The 19,368-nt window shown below is 43.3% G+C and overlaps 1 protein-coding gene across 6 annotated transcripts in view; it reads right to left on the bottom strand.

The window, feature by feature from the left end:
- Window positions 1-485: 485 nt before the first annotated feature.
- Window positions 486-19,368, bottom strand: part of ITPRID2 (ITPR interacting domain containing 2) — a 66,210-nt gene continuing 47,327 nt past the window's right edge. For all 6 annotated transcript variants that reach the window (XM_083406042.1, XM_083406041.1, XM_083406043.1 and 3 more), the window contains 9 exons: window positions 16,288-16,379; window positions 12,701-13,894; window positions 9,867-9,944; window positions 8,952-9,079; window positions 6,816-6,966; window positions 6,073-6,138; window positions 5,346-5,759; window positions 2,367-2,490; window positions 486-1,701 (listed from right to left, as the gene is read on the bottom strand). In XM_083406042.1, coding sequence (XP_083262168.1) covers window positions 2,380-2,490; window positions 5,346-5,759; window positions 6,073-6,138; window positions 6,816-6,966; window positions 8,952-9,079; window positions 9,867-9,944; window positions 12,701-13,894; window positions 16,288-16,379 — 2,234 coding nt within the window. In that variant the 3' untranslated portion in view covers window positions 486-1,701; window positions 2,367-2,379. The remainder of the gene's footprint in view (window positions 1,702-2,366; window positions 2,491-5,345; window positions 5,760-6,072; window positions 6,139-6,815; window positions 6,967-8,951; window positions 9,080-9,866; window positions 9,945-12,700; window positions 13,895-16,287; window positions 16,380-19,368) is intronic.

The following is a 19,368-nucleotide window of genomic DNA, read 5'->3' as shown; positions in this document are numbered from 1 at the left end:
GTGAAGGCTGTCTTGTTCAGGGAAGTTTTTAGTGTGTGATATTGTGCCCCCCCCCCCAATTTTTTGTTGGGAGCCATCCAGAGTGGCTGAGGCAACCAGGCTAGATGGGCAGCGTTGTAGCAAAAAGTCACTTTTTTTGCAGGGGTCAGTAGGGGGTAACAGATTTGTTGCGCAAGAGCTCCAGATCAACTTCAGTTGCACAACCTGAATGATTGGACATGGCTTGTGTGTCTCTTGTAATGTAAAGGAACATTCATACACGACACACACAAACACACACCCCACCTATCACCTGAGGTGGTTCAGTCCATTATACCACCTCAAGGTTCTAATATCTCATTTTGCTGCATGTATAAACCAGGATTAATATGCAAGCTGAATTCTTCTCTCAAATGCCTATGTAAGGATCTATTCACATAACTCTCCCAGCCCAGCCAGAAGACTCCAGTGTCTGAAAAGCAATGAAAATAACGAGTTCGAAACACTTGTAGGCAAAATAAATATTTTATTGGCATAACAGCCCCTTTTAATATGAAAGCCCTTATGTCCATTCCAAATGCGCTTTGACAGACTTTTCTCATAAAAGATAGTTATAGTTTTACTAGTTTTGATTATGTATTCAACACAATCTTGATTTTATTAGTTGAAAACATATTTAAAAAGCAAAAAACAAAACCACAGAAACATAAGGAATCCCAGTGGCAATAATCCAGACATTATTAAACTTTGACTGTCTAGCATCCCATTGACAAAAAAAACATGCAAAAGAAACAAAAAACCCTGGCAACATACAATGTCATCTGTTCTGATACATGCCATTTTCCCTGGGCCATAGTAAAACTTCAGAAAAAGGGGGAACAATTCCTTCCGATTCCCCCATAACATTATCCACTTAGAAAAACCCTCTAGTGTTTCATAGACTTTATTAAAAGGAGAAAAAGGCTGCCTCCTGATACCATTGAGAAGTCATTAATATATATTAAGGATTTTTAAAACAATACAAAGCACACCCCCAAGGAGAAAGATAAAAGAAGCAGAATTTTTTATTTATTTTTAAAAGGTGTCTACTGCTCAAAGATAAGGCTCTCGGTGTAAGTAGTTTTACATAAGTTCATTTAGCTCTCTAAACTCTTTGCAAAGAACAGCTTCTCCCAAGAATTACAGCATTTTAAAACAACAACAACAACAACACAACGGGTTACTCTCCTCTTTTGAAGTGGCACTTGGTAACAGCAGTGAAAATAGTTACGATAGTTGTTTCAAGCTCTCAGAGTGAATCAGTTATTGCACAGTTAAATACCTCACAGAGGTCAGTGGGTTTTTACACAGATATATAAAATAACAATGACAATCCTAGGCTATTTATAACTGGGGTAGATCAAGGAAGTCTTCAAGTTTTACGAGGAACACCTCTACACAGAAATAATTATAATTATAATAATAATAATAGCAAGGCACTATGCACAAATGAACCGTAGGAATGTACAAATAAATATTAAGGCTTGAAAGATGGTTCATGGGCAGTAGTAAGATGTAGAGTGTCCCAATCGTAGCAGAGGGAGCAGAAGTGGAACATTAAGCAGCACAAAACTACGGACTGTATACAGTAGCCTTCACTTCTGTCCTCCTGAGTGCAGGCAGACACATCCATCCAGCCTTCCAAAAGGAGAATTCCACAGTGTCCCTGGACCACATGCCAACCTGTTGTTATGGGAGGGGAGAGAGAGAGTAATTGCATGATTGTTTTTTCAAATCAAAAACAAATATATTTATTCGGTGAAAGCAGCAACATGCATCTCAACACCCGGGACTCACAACCTGCAGACTGAACACACATAGAATAAGAGAACAAGAAGAACAGACGTTTAAAGAAGATTGGAAAAAGTCTATTGAATATATGGGAAATAATTGTGTATAACTGAAAACGCTGGCAGCATTGAGATAAATTCAACAGTGTGAATAAGTTTTGATGGGTGCAATAATGGGATACTGAATGGTATAGTTTTTGTAAAATATGCAGGGATATATGATACATAAAATGAACTATGGAAAGAGAAGAAGGGAAGTCATTTATATTTTAAGGATGTAAAATGAGTATTTGAAATTGTAAAACAGAAAATTTAAGGGGGAAAAAATATTATATATAACACATGCATCTCAACACCCCAGGGCTAATGGTTTGGAATCCACCCACTGGTGGCGAAGCATTGTTGCTAGAGTCAACTTTGAGAAAGTGCACACAGTAATGCAATTCTGTAATATTCAGCCCCTAATCTTAATGGCATTCTTTTCTGATGTAATTTGCATGGTCTTTCCCCACCCTCCTGCTAGCACTTACTGGCATGCAGCAATACTGAAATATTTACCTGTAGTACCGATTCACGGTTGCGTTTCTTGCTTAGCGTTAGCAGATCTGCTAGGGGAAGAGACAGCTGCTAACAGTCCACTTACAATTTCCCGTCTGATTTCACCGACGATAGATTCTTTGATCTGAAAAGAAGACATTTCAGGTTTGCCTACATTTACCATACTTCCACTATATTTGTAGCTCACTGAAGCCGAAGCACAACTGCATAGGTTGGGCCAATCCCATTCATTCTTTCCTTGTGGAATTGGGGAAATGTGGCAGTAGGCAGTTTTCCAGGGTTATATTGCCGACAAAGGTCCGTATAGTTAAAGCTATGGTTTTCCCAGTAGTGATGTATGGAAGTGAGAGCTGGACCATAAAGAAGGCTGATCGCCGAAGAATTGATGCTTTTGAATTATGGTGCATGGACTGCAAGAAGATCAAACCTATCCATTCTTAAGGAAATCAGCCCTGAGTGCTCACTGGAAGAACAGATCCTGAAGCTGAGGCTCCAGTACTTTGGCCACCTCATGAGAAGAGAAGACTCCCTGGAAAAGACCCTGATGTTGGGAAAGATGGAGGGCACAAGGAGAAGGGGACGACAGAGGACGAGATGGTTGGAAAGTGTTCTCGAGGCTACCAGCATGAGTTTGACTAAACTGCGGGAGGCAGTGGAAGACAGATGTGCCTGGCGTGCTCTGGTCCATGGGGTCACGAAAAGTCGGACACGATTAAATGACTAAACAACAACAACTAATCTGCAACACCATACATTTGAAGCATATGGCTTTCCCCCAACTTATCCTGGGAACTGTAGTTTAAGGATGCTGGGAACTGTAGCTCTGTGAGGGGGTAAACTACAGTTTCCAGCTTTATTAGTGGGGAAGCCATGTGCTTTATTAAAAGTACGGAGTGGATGTGTCCTAAGTTCTGTACTGTGCTTTTAATCCTACAAGAATATTGTTGGAGGTCAACACTGAAGGAGGGGGGGGGGGTCAATACTGAGAAACACACCCACGAGTTCATGGGGCAGAATAACCTAGGAGCCAAAGATGAGGAATAAATTGGCAGATACCCAAGCCAGGATGACCATTGTTGTCCAAAAACTCAGCTCTAACAGAAAGCCTTTTATCGTCCTTCCTGTCTATGAGGACCCAATGGGCAGCAAGGGGCAGGAGGGGTGTGGTTGGAGAGTGAGCCAGTCTAGTGCTTATTTAATGCCCAGGAAATTGCTCCAAACTGCAGCCCTGGTTGTTGACCACCAGCAGCTGCGCTGTGCAGAGAACCAAGGGTTCTGCGTTCCAGTGCTGGTGGGATTGCCACTTAAGGGACGAATGCTATTCACCCAAGAATACAAAGCCTATAAATAAATTGGTTGCATTCCGAAACGAAGTGACAAAGGCTTCCCAAATTAGCGGAGCTAATGGATGAGCAAGGCAGAGAAAGGATCCATCTGTGTGGAAAGGAACAGGCAACTTGTGTTCTATTCCTGGCTTGGCTACAGCCAGGCTTCCTGTGTGACCTTGGGCAGGATGCTGTCTCTGCGTCCAAGTTTCCTCGCTGCAGTAAGGGATGTTTGCAAAGAATCCAACTTTGCATCTAGAAAGTGGCACACAAGAAAGAATACCAATGGACCTGCAATCAGTCTGATTTTAAAAAAATGTTTTACAGCTAAGTGGAAGACCTGCCACTCTTTCTAGAGAAGCTTCTTCATAACAGAGGGTGATGTCCAATGATTTCAATGGGTCTGTGCTGAGAATGATTAATGTTGCCTATCACCCAAAGGTGCCTTGAAATGCTCACACAACTTGCCCCTCACCAACGCATTAGTGAGACTTTGCAAAAGTGCACCGGTGTCTTGAAAAGCTAAAATGGAAAGACGATTCAAATCAAGTATTCCTGAAACAATTTGATTCAAGATACTATTCCCCAATAACCAGATTTCTTTTAAGTAGAGAACACTAGCTCCATTCTCATTTTATTTTATATTTTGCATTTATATTCCCTAAATAAGAAAGCAATCTGCATTTTCTTCAAAGCAAGAGAGAACAAAGTTAAGTATCTTGGCATTTTTGTTGTTTTCTTCTGTGGGAGTATAGAGAAAAGGATAGCGGGTTCCTTTTCATTCCAGTAAAAAGATACAGGTCAAAAGCTCACACACATTACAGTCTATTCTGGCATGCTCTGGAACACTGAATGCTGTTTATGCTGTTTTCTCCAACAAGCCAAGATAATTCATGTATACAGAGGGAGAGGAATTGTTCAGAATGCCATGAGTTTAACATTTGTGAAGAAATATCAAGAATGCATATTAATGAATTTCCCTGCAATGGATTCATTCTGCTTTGGGAAGCAAACAATGCAAGACAGATACTTTTGGTATTTATGAGATGCAAAGGAATATACTAAACAAAGTGGGTGCCAGCATTAAACAAACCCACTCTGTAACATACACACAATGTGTGATTTGGCAAACTTCTGTGTTTAAGGGACTAGCGACACAATGGGACTTACATCTGAGCAAACATGAGAAGAATTGAATAACCTTTATGGCATTAGTCCTTAGACCATAACAGCACCAGACTTTCTGCAAAGCCCAGCATTGAATATGAGACTCTCAGGGAAAGATCACATCCTCTGTATGCAGGAGGTCTCAGTTCAACCCCTGACATCTCTTGATAGTGTTGGGAAAGATCTGAACTAAGGCTGGGCCAAAAGAAGAAAGAAAGCTTTCCAACTGCTGCAAACAGCAACCTGATGGCTTCCCTCAAAGAATCTTGGAAACTATAGTTTGTTAAGGTTGCCAAGAGTTGTTAGGAGATCCCTATTACCCTCACAGAGTTACATTTCCCCATTTCCTGGGAAGAGGGATTGATCATTAAACTACCCTGGGGATTGGAGTTCGGTGAGGTCAATCGAATCTTCTTAGCCACATTAAGAAGAAAACATTGAGATCAAACGCTCCTGTCAAAAAAATGCTAGCCAGCCTGCTGCTCACCTCTCGTATGACTTGCTGCAGTTCATCATTCTCCACACTTCTGTGAATTTCTTCAACCGCAGGCACAAGAGGGATCTTTTCAAGTTTCTGCTCCACTTCCGATCTGGACGTTGTGGGTCCCTCAGAGCTTTCAGGAGGCTGCCCTGTTCCTGCTCTTGCCGGTGGAGAGGGCATCAAGGCCACACATGCTCGGTACATTTTTTTGCTTTGGGGCTTGGCCTTCCCCATCATCTCAGATGAGTGTGCACTGTCTTTTCTGCTGGCTTGGCTGGAACACACTGAAGAGGAGTCAGAATGTCCGTGATCAAAGGCACATTCTGAGCCGTCGGCCGGCGGAATCTCCATTCCAAATTCTCCCAGGCCCAACCTCAGCTCAGACTTCAGAAATGACTGTTCTCGAATGAGTTCAGAGACCTACGGAATTATGGGAGGTGGGGGAGGAAGACAAGACAACTGCTTTACTCACTGTCTTGTGAGACAGGCAAAACCCCAAATGTATGCTGGAACAGGAGCACAAAAATTACGCCTCATCCTTGGGCTACAAACGCACTGCATCTCAGAATAGCCAAAGGCCTAGCATGAATTTGACAGCATCCCCAATATCTCATATGTTCTGTATATACATTTATTCCATTCCATTCCATGCATGTATCACTGCCAATGAAACATCTCAATGTGACTGGAAAATACACTGCCTTCACTTCCAGCCTTTGTCTTGGTTACTTACCGGCTCCATCACATTCAGTGAAGAAGGGCACGACAAGTTATCAGTGCTTCTGCTCCCATACATGCCCTGGAAGAAAAAGAAAACACAGAAATTAGGGGTATTAACATTTTTGGGGGCTCTCAAAACTGCTTCATGGCCTGTGCCACACCGCCAACTTTCTGAGAAAATAAGGACCCAGAGAGCCTTTTATGCTACCTCTGCATTTATGATTCCAGGACATAGTAAGGAAGAAAAATATTTAAAGAGCTGTAAGAGTTTAAAGTTGATGGACCCTGTGAGTCAGGACTCAGAGACAACCAAATGAAATCAGTGGACTTAAGTAGCTTAAGTTCATCAATTTCAGTGGATCTATTTGGCACAACTTACTTGGTTCCTATTTTTAGTCCCCCCCCCCCCCAAAACACAAACACAAACACACACACACACCACACACCATATTTCCTTTCCCTCCTCAGACCCATCCCTGGGTCTTCCAAACCATCAATCTCGGCTCCCCTCTTGCCACGGACTTGAAAATTTGCTTAGCATGTCTGATATTGAATTCCATTAGCCTCTGGAACATGGATCCACATGAAAAAACACTCTGCCCCAAAACAAAAATGCTTAATGCAGCTGTTCTAATGCTTGGTGGCATAACAAAGCTCTGGGCGTTGGGGGAATAACTCACCCCATAGAAGCACCCAGTGCTTCTACAGCCCTTGCAGAGATATATCTGCACAGACGGACTGTGACAAAAGACATACCATGGGTGTTTGTTGCCTGTAAGGTGAAGACACGTGAATATTCCTAAGCTGCTCTTCGAGAGTAAGAAGGCGCTCCTCTAACTGCATTTCTAATTCCTGAAGCTCCATGCGGACAGATTTCCTCAGGGTCTGGAGCTGATCAGCTTCGTATCTAAATCAGAAGCAAACAAAATGGAAAGGGGAATGTACAATCCTGTTGGCAGAGCACAAATAGGCATATCGCCCAAAGCAGCGGAGGGAATGATAACATATCAGTCCAGTGTTATGCAGATATATGCACTTTGACATGAAAATATATAGCAACCAAGAAAAGGGAACAGAGGAAAGAGGGAAAGAAGGAATGTGTGTATTCCACAGGAGTGCATGGGGCTTTACTTTTGGTTTTGCAAACTAATGAGGAAAATCCACTGGAGATGAAATTAGTAAAAAAAACCAACTAATCCCTTAGGGCGGGGAACAAGACTTCCAGAGCTTAACTAGTATGTATTTAGCAAATCTGTAAATTAAATGCTATATATAGGTTTGGATGTGGTCCAGGTATTTATTGGGAGCAGTGTATTATATAAGCAAGGGAGAGAGCTGGCCGTGCAGATGGATGGGAGAGTGAAGCAACCCTTTTCTTTCCTTACAGAATCTACAGTGAAAACGAAACAGGATTTCAGTGGAACTAGTCTGGCTTGAAGGGCTACCACGCATGTAGCAAACATCAGACAAGGAACTCATGATCAGAGCCTTAGGCTAGTCCTGGGAAGACACACACTCAAATCTTCACTCACTTATGACTGACCTTGAGCTCAGTCACTATTTCTCAAGCAAACCTTTACCACAAGCATATTGAAAGACTAAGATGGGGTGGGGAGAAGAAACTCAGGGCACATTTATCTCTTTAGGAGGATGGCAGATATGTCTGTGTGTGTGTGTGTGTGTGTGTGTGTGTGTGTGTGTGTGTGTAATAAAATGTGTATCTTCAGAAACAAATAGTTCTACAGAACCTCACCACAAGGTGGCTATAAGAGTGACTGGTATGATCTGGAGGGAAATCCTGAGACCACCCCAGTGTGGTGAAGTGGTCCGAGTGTTGGACTAAGGTAAAAATAAAATAAAAGGGAAAGGACCCCCGGACGGGTAAGTCCAGTCAAAGGTGGCTATGGGGTGCAGCACTCATCTCACTTTCAGGCCAAGGGATCCAGCGTTTGTCCGCACACAGCTTTCTGGGTCATGTGACCAGCATGACTAAACTGCTTCTGGTGCAACGGAACACCGTGATGGAATCCAGAGTGCATGGAAACACCATTTACCTTCCCACCACAGTGGTACCTATTTATCTACTTGCACTGGCATGCTTTCGAATTGCTAGGTTGGCAAAAGCTGGGAAAGAGCAACGGGAGCTCACCCTGTCACAGGGATTCAAATCACTGACCTTCCAATCACCAAGCCTAAGAGGCTCAGAGGTTTAGACCACAGCACCACCCACATCCCATAGTGTTAGACTAGGACCTGAGAAACCAAGGTCTAAATCCCCACTCAGTCATTAAGTTCACTGGGTGATCTTGGGCCAGCCACAGTCTTGCAGTCTTAACCTATTGCTTCACAGGGTTGCTACGAGGGAAAAAATTGAAGGGTTGAGAAGCATGCCACCTTGAACTCCCTGAGGAATAAATAAAATGAAAAGCCATCCCTTTCAAAACATCTAAATGTCCTACGGAATAGGACCCTTGAAGTTAATGCCCAAATGAAATGAAACCCAAACATCAAAAAGGATCTTACCAAGAGAGCAGAGCAAAAGGGACGAAAGGTTGGTCTTGACAGAAGCACTCTGAAGAGAGTGGAGAAGAGGTGGCAGAACAGAAAGACCGGCATGGAGAAAGTTGCAGCAATCTAACTGTGAGTGATGATCAGAAGCAAAGTGGCAGAGTCAGAATGCAAAAGGCCAGTTCTAAATGCACAGAAGAGGAAGGAGAAGGAGCGTGCTTTAGGATTAACTGTAGGCTGCGCACCTAGAGGAAAAACAGTGCTTTTGAGAAAGAAAGAGAACAGATGCAAAAGGTTTTAGTAGAAATATAAAAGGAACCTGCATGTGAGCACAGATATAGTAAACAGGTCGCTTAGGTGAGAACAACCCCCTACCCCACTCACCTCTCTTCCTCTGTCATGTGCTGATAAACAGTGGTTTGCTGGCGCAACATGGACAATTCCAAATCCATCATTTGTGTTCTAAACAGGTTTAGGTTCCTTCTCACGGCTTGAAGATCTTGGAATGTATTCTAGACACATACAGTGAAGTATTTATGTTCAGAACTCTGCGTAAATACATAACAAGAGCTCTGCCAGATCAGACTAAAGGCCCCTCTAGGACAGCACCCTGTCGTCACAGTAGCCAAGCAGATGGCGACGATAGTGATGATTCACTTATATACTGCTTATGTCAAAATGCCTTCTATGCAGTTTACAACTACAGTTCCCCAAGTGTAAAAACCAATGCATAACTAAAAGAGACAAAAACCATTCCGTTGGGGCACTAAAACAACCTCAAAAATTAAAATATGCAATAAAACAAAAGAGATGTCCACAAACAGGACATGAGCTCTCTTCTCACTTACAATTCCCAGAAATTGGTATTCAGAGGCATACTGCCCTCTTGACACTGGAGGGAATAAAGAGCCACTATGGCTGGTATCTATAGCCTTGTCTTCCATGAATTCCATGAGCCCAATCTGCCAATGGAATGTCTTCATGGAGACAATCTGGGCTCTGGGCTGGGGCTCAGCAACTTACAGCCGATTGGTGGAGTCAGCCATTTCAGCACCACACCTGCGGCATTCCCATGACCCCCCTGTCCTTTGCCCTTGAAAACCACCCAGAGGGAGGGAGGGAGGGAGAGGGCCGGATACATGGAGTAGAGAACTGCTCCATCTCTTTCTTCGTCCCCATCTTCTAGAGATGGGAGGGGGAAACCCAGATGAAAGGACATTCCCATTTTATACATATATTTAGGTGCAACTTTATCTCAAACACAGAACATGGATGAAGAGAGAGAGAAATGCCATTTACTTCATAGAGAGGTAGAATAGAAGATCTCTGAGTACTGTAAGGGGCTGTAGTGAGGTCAGGGCTTCTCATCATAGCATTCTAGAAAGGGAAGAGATCAAAACAAATATACATTTTAACAACTTGGTGCATAAGACCAATAAGCAATAACATGTCAGTACAACAGTCATGAACACAACAAACTTTTCACGCTATTGCACCAAAAACGCCCAACAAATTTTGATTTTTACCTCTTGAAATATGGCAACCCTAACTCTGGGGAACTTCCGCAAAAGCTCAGCAACTTCGGCCAACTTCTCTGACCACCACTGATGTTTCAATATATGGTACTAAATATACCAGTACTTTGAATATTTAAGAAAAATCAAAGATGTTCTGTTTTATGTTTAAAATATTGATCTCTTAATTTTGAGGTTGTCTTATACATTGGGGCATCTTATACAAGAAAAAAATACTGTAGGTCATTTGCATTTGCCCTGTTTGCTCTGCTTTAACAACTTTGTGAGTAAATGGGCTGGCACTTCAAGCAAGGCCAAACTTTGGCTCTCATCCTCAACTCTGGGCCCAGCTCCCTCACACCTAAATGACAGCCACCTGTGTTTCAGCCAGTGTTTCTGGCAGTGATACCCCTGCCACCCCTCAGATATGGAAACACTGAAGCCCCAAACAATATCTAAAATCTGAGACTGGTCAGATTTGTTGCACCTCTTCAATTCTGCTGGGTATTCAAACCAGCAAGGCCCCAGAAGCCTTGCAAGGTTGTATAGTCCTATGGACGGCGGTATCATGTGTGCCATCTGAATTAGCTCTGTGCACCTGTGTGAAGAGCAAATTCCAACTAAGGAGAGGAATGGATTTAGATTCAAAAATCCAATTTGGCAGTGAAATTTCTGCAATTTGTGCAAGGCAAAACTTCCCACCTGCGATTTTTGTCCTTCTCCCAAAGGACTAAGAGCAGCCCATAGGAGACTGTCTACTCTGCAAAATAGACTGAGACCAAATGCCTTCTTCAAGGCCACTTAGTAAACTTCACAATTAAGCAGGGATTTGAAGCATAGTCAATGCAGTCTAAGTCCAATGCCGTAACCCCTGCACAAACTGGCTCATAATATTCTGGTTAAGATACAAGTACCAAATCAAAACTGTGCTATGATGATAATGATACGTGCTGCATGACAGACAAAGGAGCTTTTCCTCAGACTTAAAAAAGTATTTAAGAAGTTAGTGTGCAAGTAGCAAGGCTTCAGATAGCATTATCTACACAAACCCAAATATGTCAAAACAGAAACACACGGAGGCAATACCGCCAAACTCCTAAAGTATGGGGAAGTGTAGCAAGTCCAGTGTAGGTCTAGGAATTTTATTAACTATGGACACCATGGAAAAGAATGCATTTTACAAAATGGAATGAGTAAAGCTGTGTCAGATCCCTGGGAAACTCCTGACTGGAAAAACAACTATATTCATTCCAAACTTTCATATGATAAAATGAGGCTTCCGATTGTGAAAGCCTCTTCAGAAAAAAGGTGAACTTTCCCCAGCTCCAGAACGGAGTTTATTGCATCTGGCAAGCATTTTAGAACATGACAGGGCTGTTAAGTACCAAGTGGGGGGAAATCTTGGGATTCGTTCTAGGAGGAGGTTGCGAAAAGGAAGTTACTTAATCAAAATTTATTGCACAGCATTAAAATAGTCTGAGCTTTCAAATTAGCAGTTTTGCACATGAAACACATGGCTGCAAAACTTAAGCCGCCTAGCCTAGCTCTCAGGCTTCATGAAGGCTCTGCAGAAATATGTATGGCATTCAAATATTGTTGTTTCATTCTAATTTGTGTGTGTGAACGGGGCTTGGCTCTTATGCATACTACTCATTTCACACTTGCCTAAACCAGGCTGGCCCTCAATATAATGACATCTGAGAAATGGGAGACGGCTCAGATTCATAATCCTGCTCAAGGACTCCCTAGATGAGAGGAGGATAACTTGTGACCCTCCAGACAGCCCTTTGTTGTAACTCCCAATAAGCCCTAGCGATAATGGCCAATTATCAGGGACAATGGGAATTGTGATGCAACATCTCCACACAGCTGTACACGGCATGCATTAGACAATTAGTGGAGAGCAAACTTGCCCTTCTGCAAAGTTTACCTCCCATTACTTATCTTGTCCTTGAGGGGATTCTGTCAAGCTCCTGACCTGAGCAATGCCAACATTCCCCAGGGTACAGAATACCAATGGCTTACACTTCATCAGATGCACTAACAGAACAGAAATATCTTCTCAAGCCTCAATTTAATAATAATAATAAAAAGCAAGGCCTTTAAAACGTTTGCATATAAAAGATCCCGAGTAGGAAGAAATCTAATTCATGCTTCACAGAACTGAGTTTTTGTATGTCGGCTTTGCCATGACTGTATTGAAAGGCAACGTGACCCAGTTGATAAGAGCATCAAACTTAGATCTGGGGAGTCAAACCCCAACATAGTCAGGGACTCAATGGAATGTTTGGGCAGCGGCATCCAATGTGGTGCCTTCTAGCTGTGGTGGACTACAACTCGTATCAGCACGGCCAGGGGTCATGGATGATGGAAATTGCCATCCATAACACCTAGAGGGCCCCCTGTTCACAAAACCAGTCTTTGACAAGCTTTTCCCGTTTGCCAGCAAAATCAATTACATGTGGAAACACTAAATGCCACGGGGAATCCTAAATTTAAACAAACCACCGCACAACGGTTGTGCATGCTGTCTTTCTTTTTAGCAACCAAAATATGCATCCTCCAGACAGACACACCGGGGGGGGGGGGTATACAGACTGCAGCCATGAGCTAATTTACCTGCGAAAGGTTTTGCAAAGAGTTCCTGATGTCGTGCAAGACTCTCCTCAGCTGCATTTCGACCGTGGAGGGCGAATGCATGGCATGAGTTTGGCGCCGGTGCCCAGCGTGCCTCAGCGAGTAAGGGCAGCTGAACGGGGAAGGCAAACCACTGCAAGACGACCCAGGGGTGCTTGGGATGCTGTGTGTACTAAATGTTCTCATATGCGCGCATAAGGGCCTGTCTGGATAGTCAAACTGAAGGGAATGTAGCGAGCACGACGACTGAGACATAGGAGCCGGGAGGTGCAAAGGGCAGCTCTGTATTCTGCTCCGACACGGTTCGTCCGCCGCCTTGTTCAATGCAGGCTGGGAACCTTCTTTCCTAAGGGATGACGGTGCAATGAAAAGTGTGGATTTGCACCTGGGGGGACTGTGGTCTCTCTCCTCAGGGGGCTTCTCTTCCGTGTGCTCCTCCTTCCCCTCCTGTTCAGGAGTGTCGTACTTGTAAGTAAAAGACGGGGGGCTACAAAATGTCTGTTTTCCTGGAGTGAGCTGGACATTCACGGAGGAGACGACTTTCACCGGGTTCAGTAGTGCAGATGGGAGAGACTGGGAGCGCCTCAATGGATAGTCCAACTCAGAGATCCGATGCCTTTGCTTGAAAAGAAAGTCTTTCGACTTGAGCAGCGAGCGACCGGCTCTGGAATCAGACGAGCCACTTATCCTCCTCTGGGCTCTTTGCAAAGCAATGCTAACCCGCTCAGTGGACGAAGGAGATGAACTGCTGCTTTCTAGAGAAGACATCGATTTAAGAATGTGGTGCGTTTTATAGTGAGGAAATTCGTACTCGCTGCTTTTATCTGCGTCGCTCTCTTCACTGCCTTCCTCCAGCACTTCAGACTCGCCCTCCTGTGCAAGAGCATCTTCAGCTTTTCTAATATATCCTCCTTGGCCAAACTCTGTATCTCCTCCGGTCTCAGCCTGCCCAGTTTCGCCTTCTAGAACTTTCCAACCTTCTCTGGCGTCGCTCCCAGAAACCGCCTCCCTCTTCTGCTGCTCCACTTCTGTGCGGAGGAATTTCTCCTCATCAAGCTCATTAAAATAGGACTGCTCATCTATTGGGGTTTTGAGTTCTTCACTGTAAGATGTCACCGTTGTCTCACTGTCGCAGCTGTCAGCGCTGCTTCCCATGGCCTGCAACGACTCGTGTCCCTGTCAGGAACACAATGAGAACAGGGTGGTGAAGAGACAACAAAAATACCAAAAGATTGGAGAAATAAGCATTCATGAGAAAATAAAGCAAGGCTGCTCAGATCTTTAATCCACTGAATTCTCTATTATACAACACAATGAGGTCCAGTGTGGTGTAGTGATCACAGTGTCACATAAGGATAGATGAAGAAAAGGTAAATGTAAAGTGACCCCTGACCATTAGGTCCAGTCGTGACTGACTGGGGTTGTGGTGCTCATCTCGCTTTATTGGCCGAGTGAGCCGGCGTACAGCTTCCGGATCATGTGGCCAGCATGACTAAGCCACTTCTGGCGAACCAGAGCAGCGCACGGAAACACCGTTTACCTTCCCGCCGGAGCGGTACCTGTTTATCTACTTGCACTTTGATGTGCTTTCGAACTGCTAGGTTGGCAGGAGCAGGGACCGAGCAACGGGAACTCACCCCATTGTGGGGATTTGAACCGCTGACCTTCTGATCGGCAAGTCCTAGGCTCTGTGGTTTAACCCACAGCACCACCCGCGTCCCTTAGGATAGATGAAACCCAGGTTCAAATCTGCACCTAGTTATGAAGCTCCGTGCTGGGTGAGCTTGGGCCAGCCAGCTTAACCTACCTTGTTCAGACTGTACCAGGAATCTACCCAGCGCTCAGGGGAAAATGCAGCATGATCTCAAATGAAACTTTAACAGATGGCATGACAAAAGTCTGTAATTTTATCAAGACAAGTTATTTGTTGTTTACTGTTGTGATAATTGTTTTCTCAAAAATTATCTTCTTTACCATGAAAATAAATGAAGAAGGTATTATTTTTTAAAAATGGGGAGGGAAAGAGAATCATGTTTGCTGTCTTGAGCTCACTGGAGAAAAGGCAGGATGTAAACATGGACAATATATTTTCTGAAACTTAAAAAAGAAGAAGAAAAATACCAAACATCAGTGGCGTAGCGTGGGGGGTGCAGGGGGGCCCGGCCACACCGGGCGCAACATCTGGGGGGGGCACTCGCACTCGCAGCTCTCTGCCTCTACCTGGTTAGGGGGCGCAAATTACTTGCCTTGCCCCGGGTGCTGACAACCCACGCTACGCCACTGCCAAACATTATTCTACTCCTTAAAGAAAAATCTGCTTAACAGCAGAGGGCACTAATTTATAATATTTTGAGGTAAGTCATCTTTGGCAATTCAGTCTGGATCCCTTTCCATTTCTTACAGAGAAGCTTGTTGCTCAAGCCAGCAGAAAGGGCTGGAAGTGCACAGGAAGAGACCGGACAGGCAGTCTTTTAAAAACTTCATGGCACAAGCAAAGCTTGCTTTGCTCAAGCTAACATTACAAGTTTCCTGCCTTTCAATGCCTTCATTTACACAAGCAGAATGTAACTCATGACATTACAGCATTTTATTGCTTGTGAACATAGTCATATTTCTACAAAATACCATATTTTTGCCCAGATCAACACCAACTACTGTGGGGAGGGGGAGGGGTCTTGCACATCGATGTGATTTTATCCTGCAAGGCAGATGAGCCCTAATACTTATTTTATAAGCAGGTCAAAGCCTAAAACATGGACTTTGAGTTCATCTTCGGGCTGATTCCATTTCTTGATGCACGCAACAGGGACCAAAATATACATTTGCAACAAGGACTGAAGTAAACATTTGCAGCGATTCTTAGAAAGTTTTATGCTCACTAAAAGAAATACACCTACATATAACCAGCGTAGCATCAGGATAAAAATAATTTAAAAAATGTAGTCAAAAAGAAACAAATAGAATTGTGTAGGGATTTACACAAAATTGTGTAAATGGTGAAATAGGGTTGCCATGTGCCCTCTTTTTCAGGAGTAAAATTTATGTCCAGGTGGATTTTTTAAATTTGCCAAAATGTCTCTGGCTACTCTTTCTGGATGAGACATAGGCATAACTGGTGACTGAAGACTGGCTTTCCTCTTCTTTTCTCCTGCCCCCCCCCCCAGCAATATATCACAGCTTCTATAGCCTACATATAGTAGGGGTATTGAAAATGAGAGTCGTCATAGCATCTTCTTTTTTGCTCTTCAAAATACAGCAACCCTACAAGCAGCATTGCTATTTTCTAGAAGAAAAGGTGCCAGAACTCACCATGAACACCTCCTTTGTTCTCTTTAGAATGGCAATGGCACCCACCTGAGAGGGGCCGGAACTGAGTTCAGCTGAGTTTTGGCTGAAGGAAAAGCCCTGATTTGTGGCAATAAAATGAAAAAAGCTTCATGGCTGTAACATTACTGTTACTCAGTCACCAAGAGTCAATAAAAAACTTTAAAATATGCCTAGGACTTTATATATCCCACCCCCCAAACATGTACACATTGGGGTTTTTTGGTAAAAAATAAGGTTTGTACCTGCAACTGATTCAGCAAGAAGCAGTCTGTGGAAGAATCCTCGGCAAAACCACTGCTGTCAGAATGCTGACTTGCCGATCGTAAGAGCTGGTCTGCAAAAGCGAGAGAAACCAAGAGGTTCAAACAAACTTGTCTGCAGCAGATATTGTGAACCAACACAGACACAAATCTGCATTTAGCTATAAAGAGCAGAACTGTGATGTTTGGCCTGTTCCATCCCAAAGGTTGTGATTGGAAACCGTTTCCCCAAATCACACTGCCAGAATGAGAACTCAAAAGAATTTCTACGGTAGTATGAGAGGAGCCATCTTTTGTGTGAATTCCAGGACAGGCATTGTATAGTTTAGGTAGACGCTAATAACCCTCTGGGTTCCCCCTTCCCCTTCCTTCCTGGAAAAGCAGTAACTCTCCAGTCATAGCCTATATAGACTTAGAAAATTCTGATCCATGCACAGGTCTACACTATTTGTGACCAATGAAGCCAACAAAGTCAACCAGCTACATGGGGTCTCCCATCAGCAATTCAACCAATGTTTGCTGTCTGGGATACAGAAGCAGGGACTGCCAAACATTGGGCAGGCACAATATACATGGCTGGAGGCTGCTTTCAGCTTGGTACAACACAAGTGGTGCTGACCTGGTCTAGTAGGAAGAGCTTACGGATTTCTGCTGATTTTCTATATTTCCATTGGCTTCAGTGTGATTTGCTCAGTTTAAACAGGCCTACTTAAGTCATTTGCAGATCTGTGTGCCAGGTCAAGTGTCTTTCAAAACTGGACACATCTTGAAATTGAATTCAGCAGACAAATAAATAAAGCAGTCCAAAATATCCTGCTAAAATGATGAATTAAACCTGCTTCTTCCCCACGAGTGACTCCAACCATTAAGAACGTTATCTGTGCAGCCCCCTCCATGTTCTTAAGTCATTCTGGTGTATAATATAATGTTGAGATCGGCTTTTGCATTTATTTCCTCATACTTTTCCTCCCAATGGGAGCATGGGGCAACTAAACACGATACAAGATATCACAATCATAACAAGCAACAAAATACTGTTTGAAAACACATACATCAAATCCTGCGAAACAAAACAGCAAAAACAATCAGCAAAACTAGGGTTGCCATATCCCCAAAAGTGAAAATCCCAAAAAAGTAAAAATTTGGGGGCTTTTTTTTTGGGGGGGGGGGGTGTTAAGCTTTCTTTTTATCGCCCTACTTGCCACATATCTGAGTTTTCCCGGACATTTTGCTGATACATCAAAAATCCACCTGGATGCCATTTTTTGACACCCAATTCCCAGATGTGTCCAGGAAAAATTCCCAGATGTGTCCAGATATATGGCAGCCCTAGCAAACTACTGGTCTGTAGACAGGCGTCCCAAACTGAAATTCTTCTTGCAAAACTAAACAAAACTTTCATTGTTTTTAAAACTGCTAGACACACTGCATTCAGTGCAGGCTGCCATGCTCCCAACCATCTCTTAGCTTACGTAGAGTTTCAGCCATCAAGGAGGCAGTATGCTGAGTACCACTACCTACTTAGTGCAGACTGGCATTTAACATGCAAATGCCCAATTACATCTGGATGCAGTGGAGGACATCACAGAAATCGAAGGAAGCTCAGCATCCTTCCTTGGGAAAGTGCTGTAGCATCTGCTTTGCATGCAAAAAACCCTCAGGTTTAACCCCTGGCATCTCCAAGTAAGGCTGGTAATGACTCCTGCCCAAAACCCTGGAGAGCCATTGAGAGTTAGTATAGACCAGTGTTGTTGGACTACAACTCCATCATACCTAACTAGCAGGGCCAGTGGTCAGGGGTGGTGGGAGTTGTGGTCCAACAACATCCAAGTTTGAGAAACAATGGTATAGACAATAAGGAGCTAGGTGGACAGTCTGGCTTGATATAGGCAAGCCTCCTATGTTCAGATGCTGGCAATGGTCACATATAACTGCGTCAATGGATGTCGCAGGATTTAGTAGGTGTCCTTGCAGGCAGGCTGTGTACTGCACGGGGCAGACCTTTAAACATTTCACAAAGTTCTGTTATAAATAAAATAAGCCACAAAGAGGCATTTTACAACACAGGTCTCAGGATTCTATGGGGAATTAAAGTGCACAGTTAGAGTAAACATTTTGGCAGGATCCAACTGGAACTCCTCTTTCCCCCTCCCCACCTAAATCGCTTTAAGAAACTGTATAATTTATAAGGAATGGCTGAAAAACGGAGCAGCGCAGTTTCTTAAAAGGTTGATGAAAGGTTTTTAAAGGTTCCGTGGAGCTGACAGTCAGTACATTTCTTACAAAGTTGCACATGAAAGAAATAATAACAATTAATCCATCAGGAGCTCTCAAGAGTCTTACAGAGCAGATTAAGTCAAGAAAGCCTTTTAACATTTAAAGGGGGTTCAGCTTGCTGCTCATGAGTGTTAATAATTTGATGACTTCACACAAACGTCGTTCAGAGCAGCGGCTACTTTTAGGGGCAAGCTTTCCAGCTGAATCGGCTCTCCTGCTAGAAGGTGTTTTAAATTGACAATGCCAGCAAGTGACTGGACTTGGGAACTTAACTCACAAAAGAGATGCCTTATCACCAAGCTATGGCTCCTCCACAATAGACAATGGTTACCAAAGTATTTGGTGGTGTTTATTTTTAATTTTTAGAATGCTTATTTGCAGATATAACAAAAAGAAAGGGAGAAGGGGGGTATTTAAAATCTTTTTTCCCACCAGCCTCAATTTAAACGTTTAGATTAATATAAGCAGTCCATATGTCTGAATAGGTATCTAAATGAGATTGATTATTATAAGCCCTGTGCTCAAATGTAGAAAGGGCAATGAAATCTTCAGACCATTGAGTAATAGATGTTGGCCTTGCAAAGTAGTAATTGCAAGTTTTTATTAGGCTGGCCTTTGTGAACAACCAAATAATTTTTTTAAAAAGCATTAAGAACAGTAAAACTAATACCTGCTTTATACCTGAGGGCCCTTTGTGAGCAATGTTCAGAAACAAATAGTCAAAACATTTTCAAAAGAGAGAGAAATGCTCTTATTGGCTGCTTTAAAGGGCACACGAACTCAAAA

This window comes from Podarcis tiliguerta (assembly GCF_965153285.1).
Source record: "Podarcis tiliguerta genome assembly, chromosome: 1".
In the NCBI taxonomy this organism is placed as follows: domain Eukaryota; kingdom Metazoa; phylum Chordata; class Lepidosauria; order Squamata; family Lacertidae; genus Podarcis; species Podarcis tiliguerta.
This window is presented reverse-complemented; position numbering and strand designations above follow the sequence as displayed.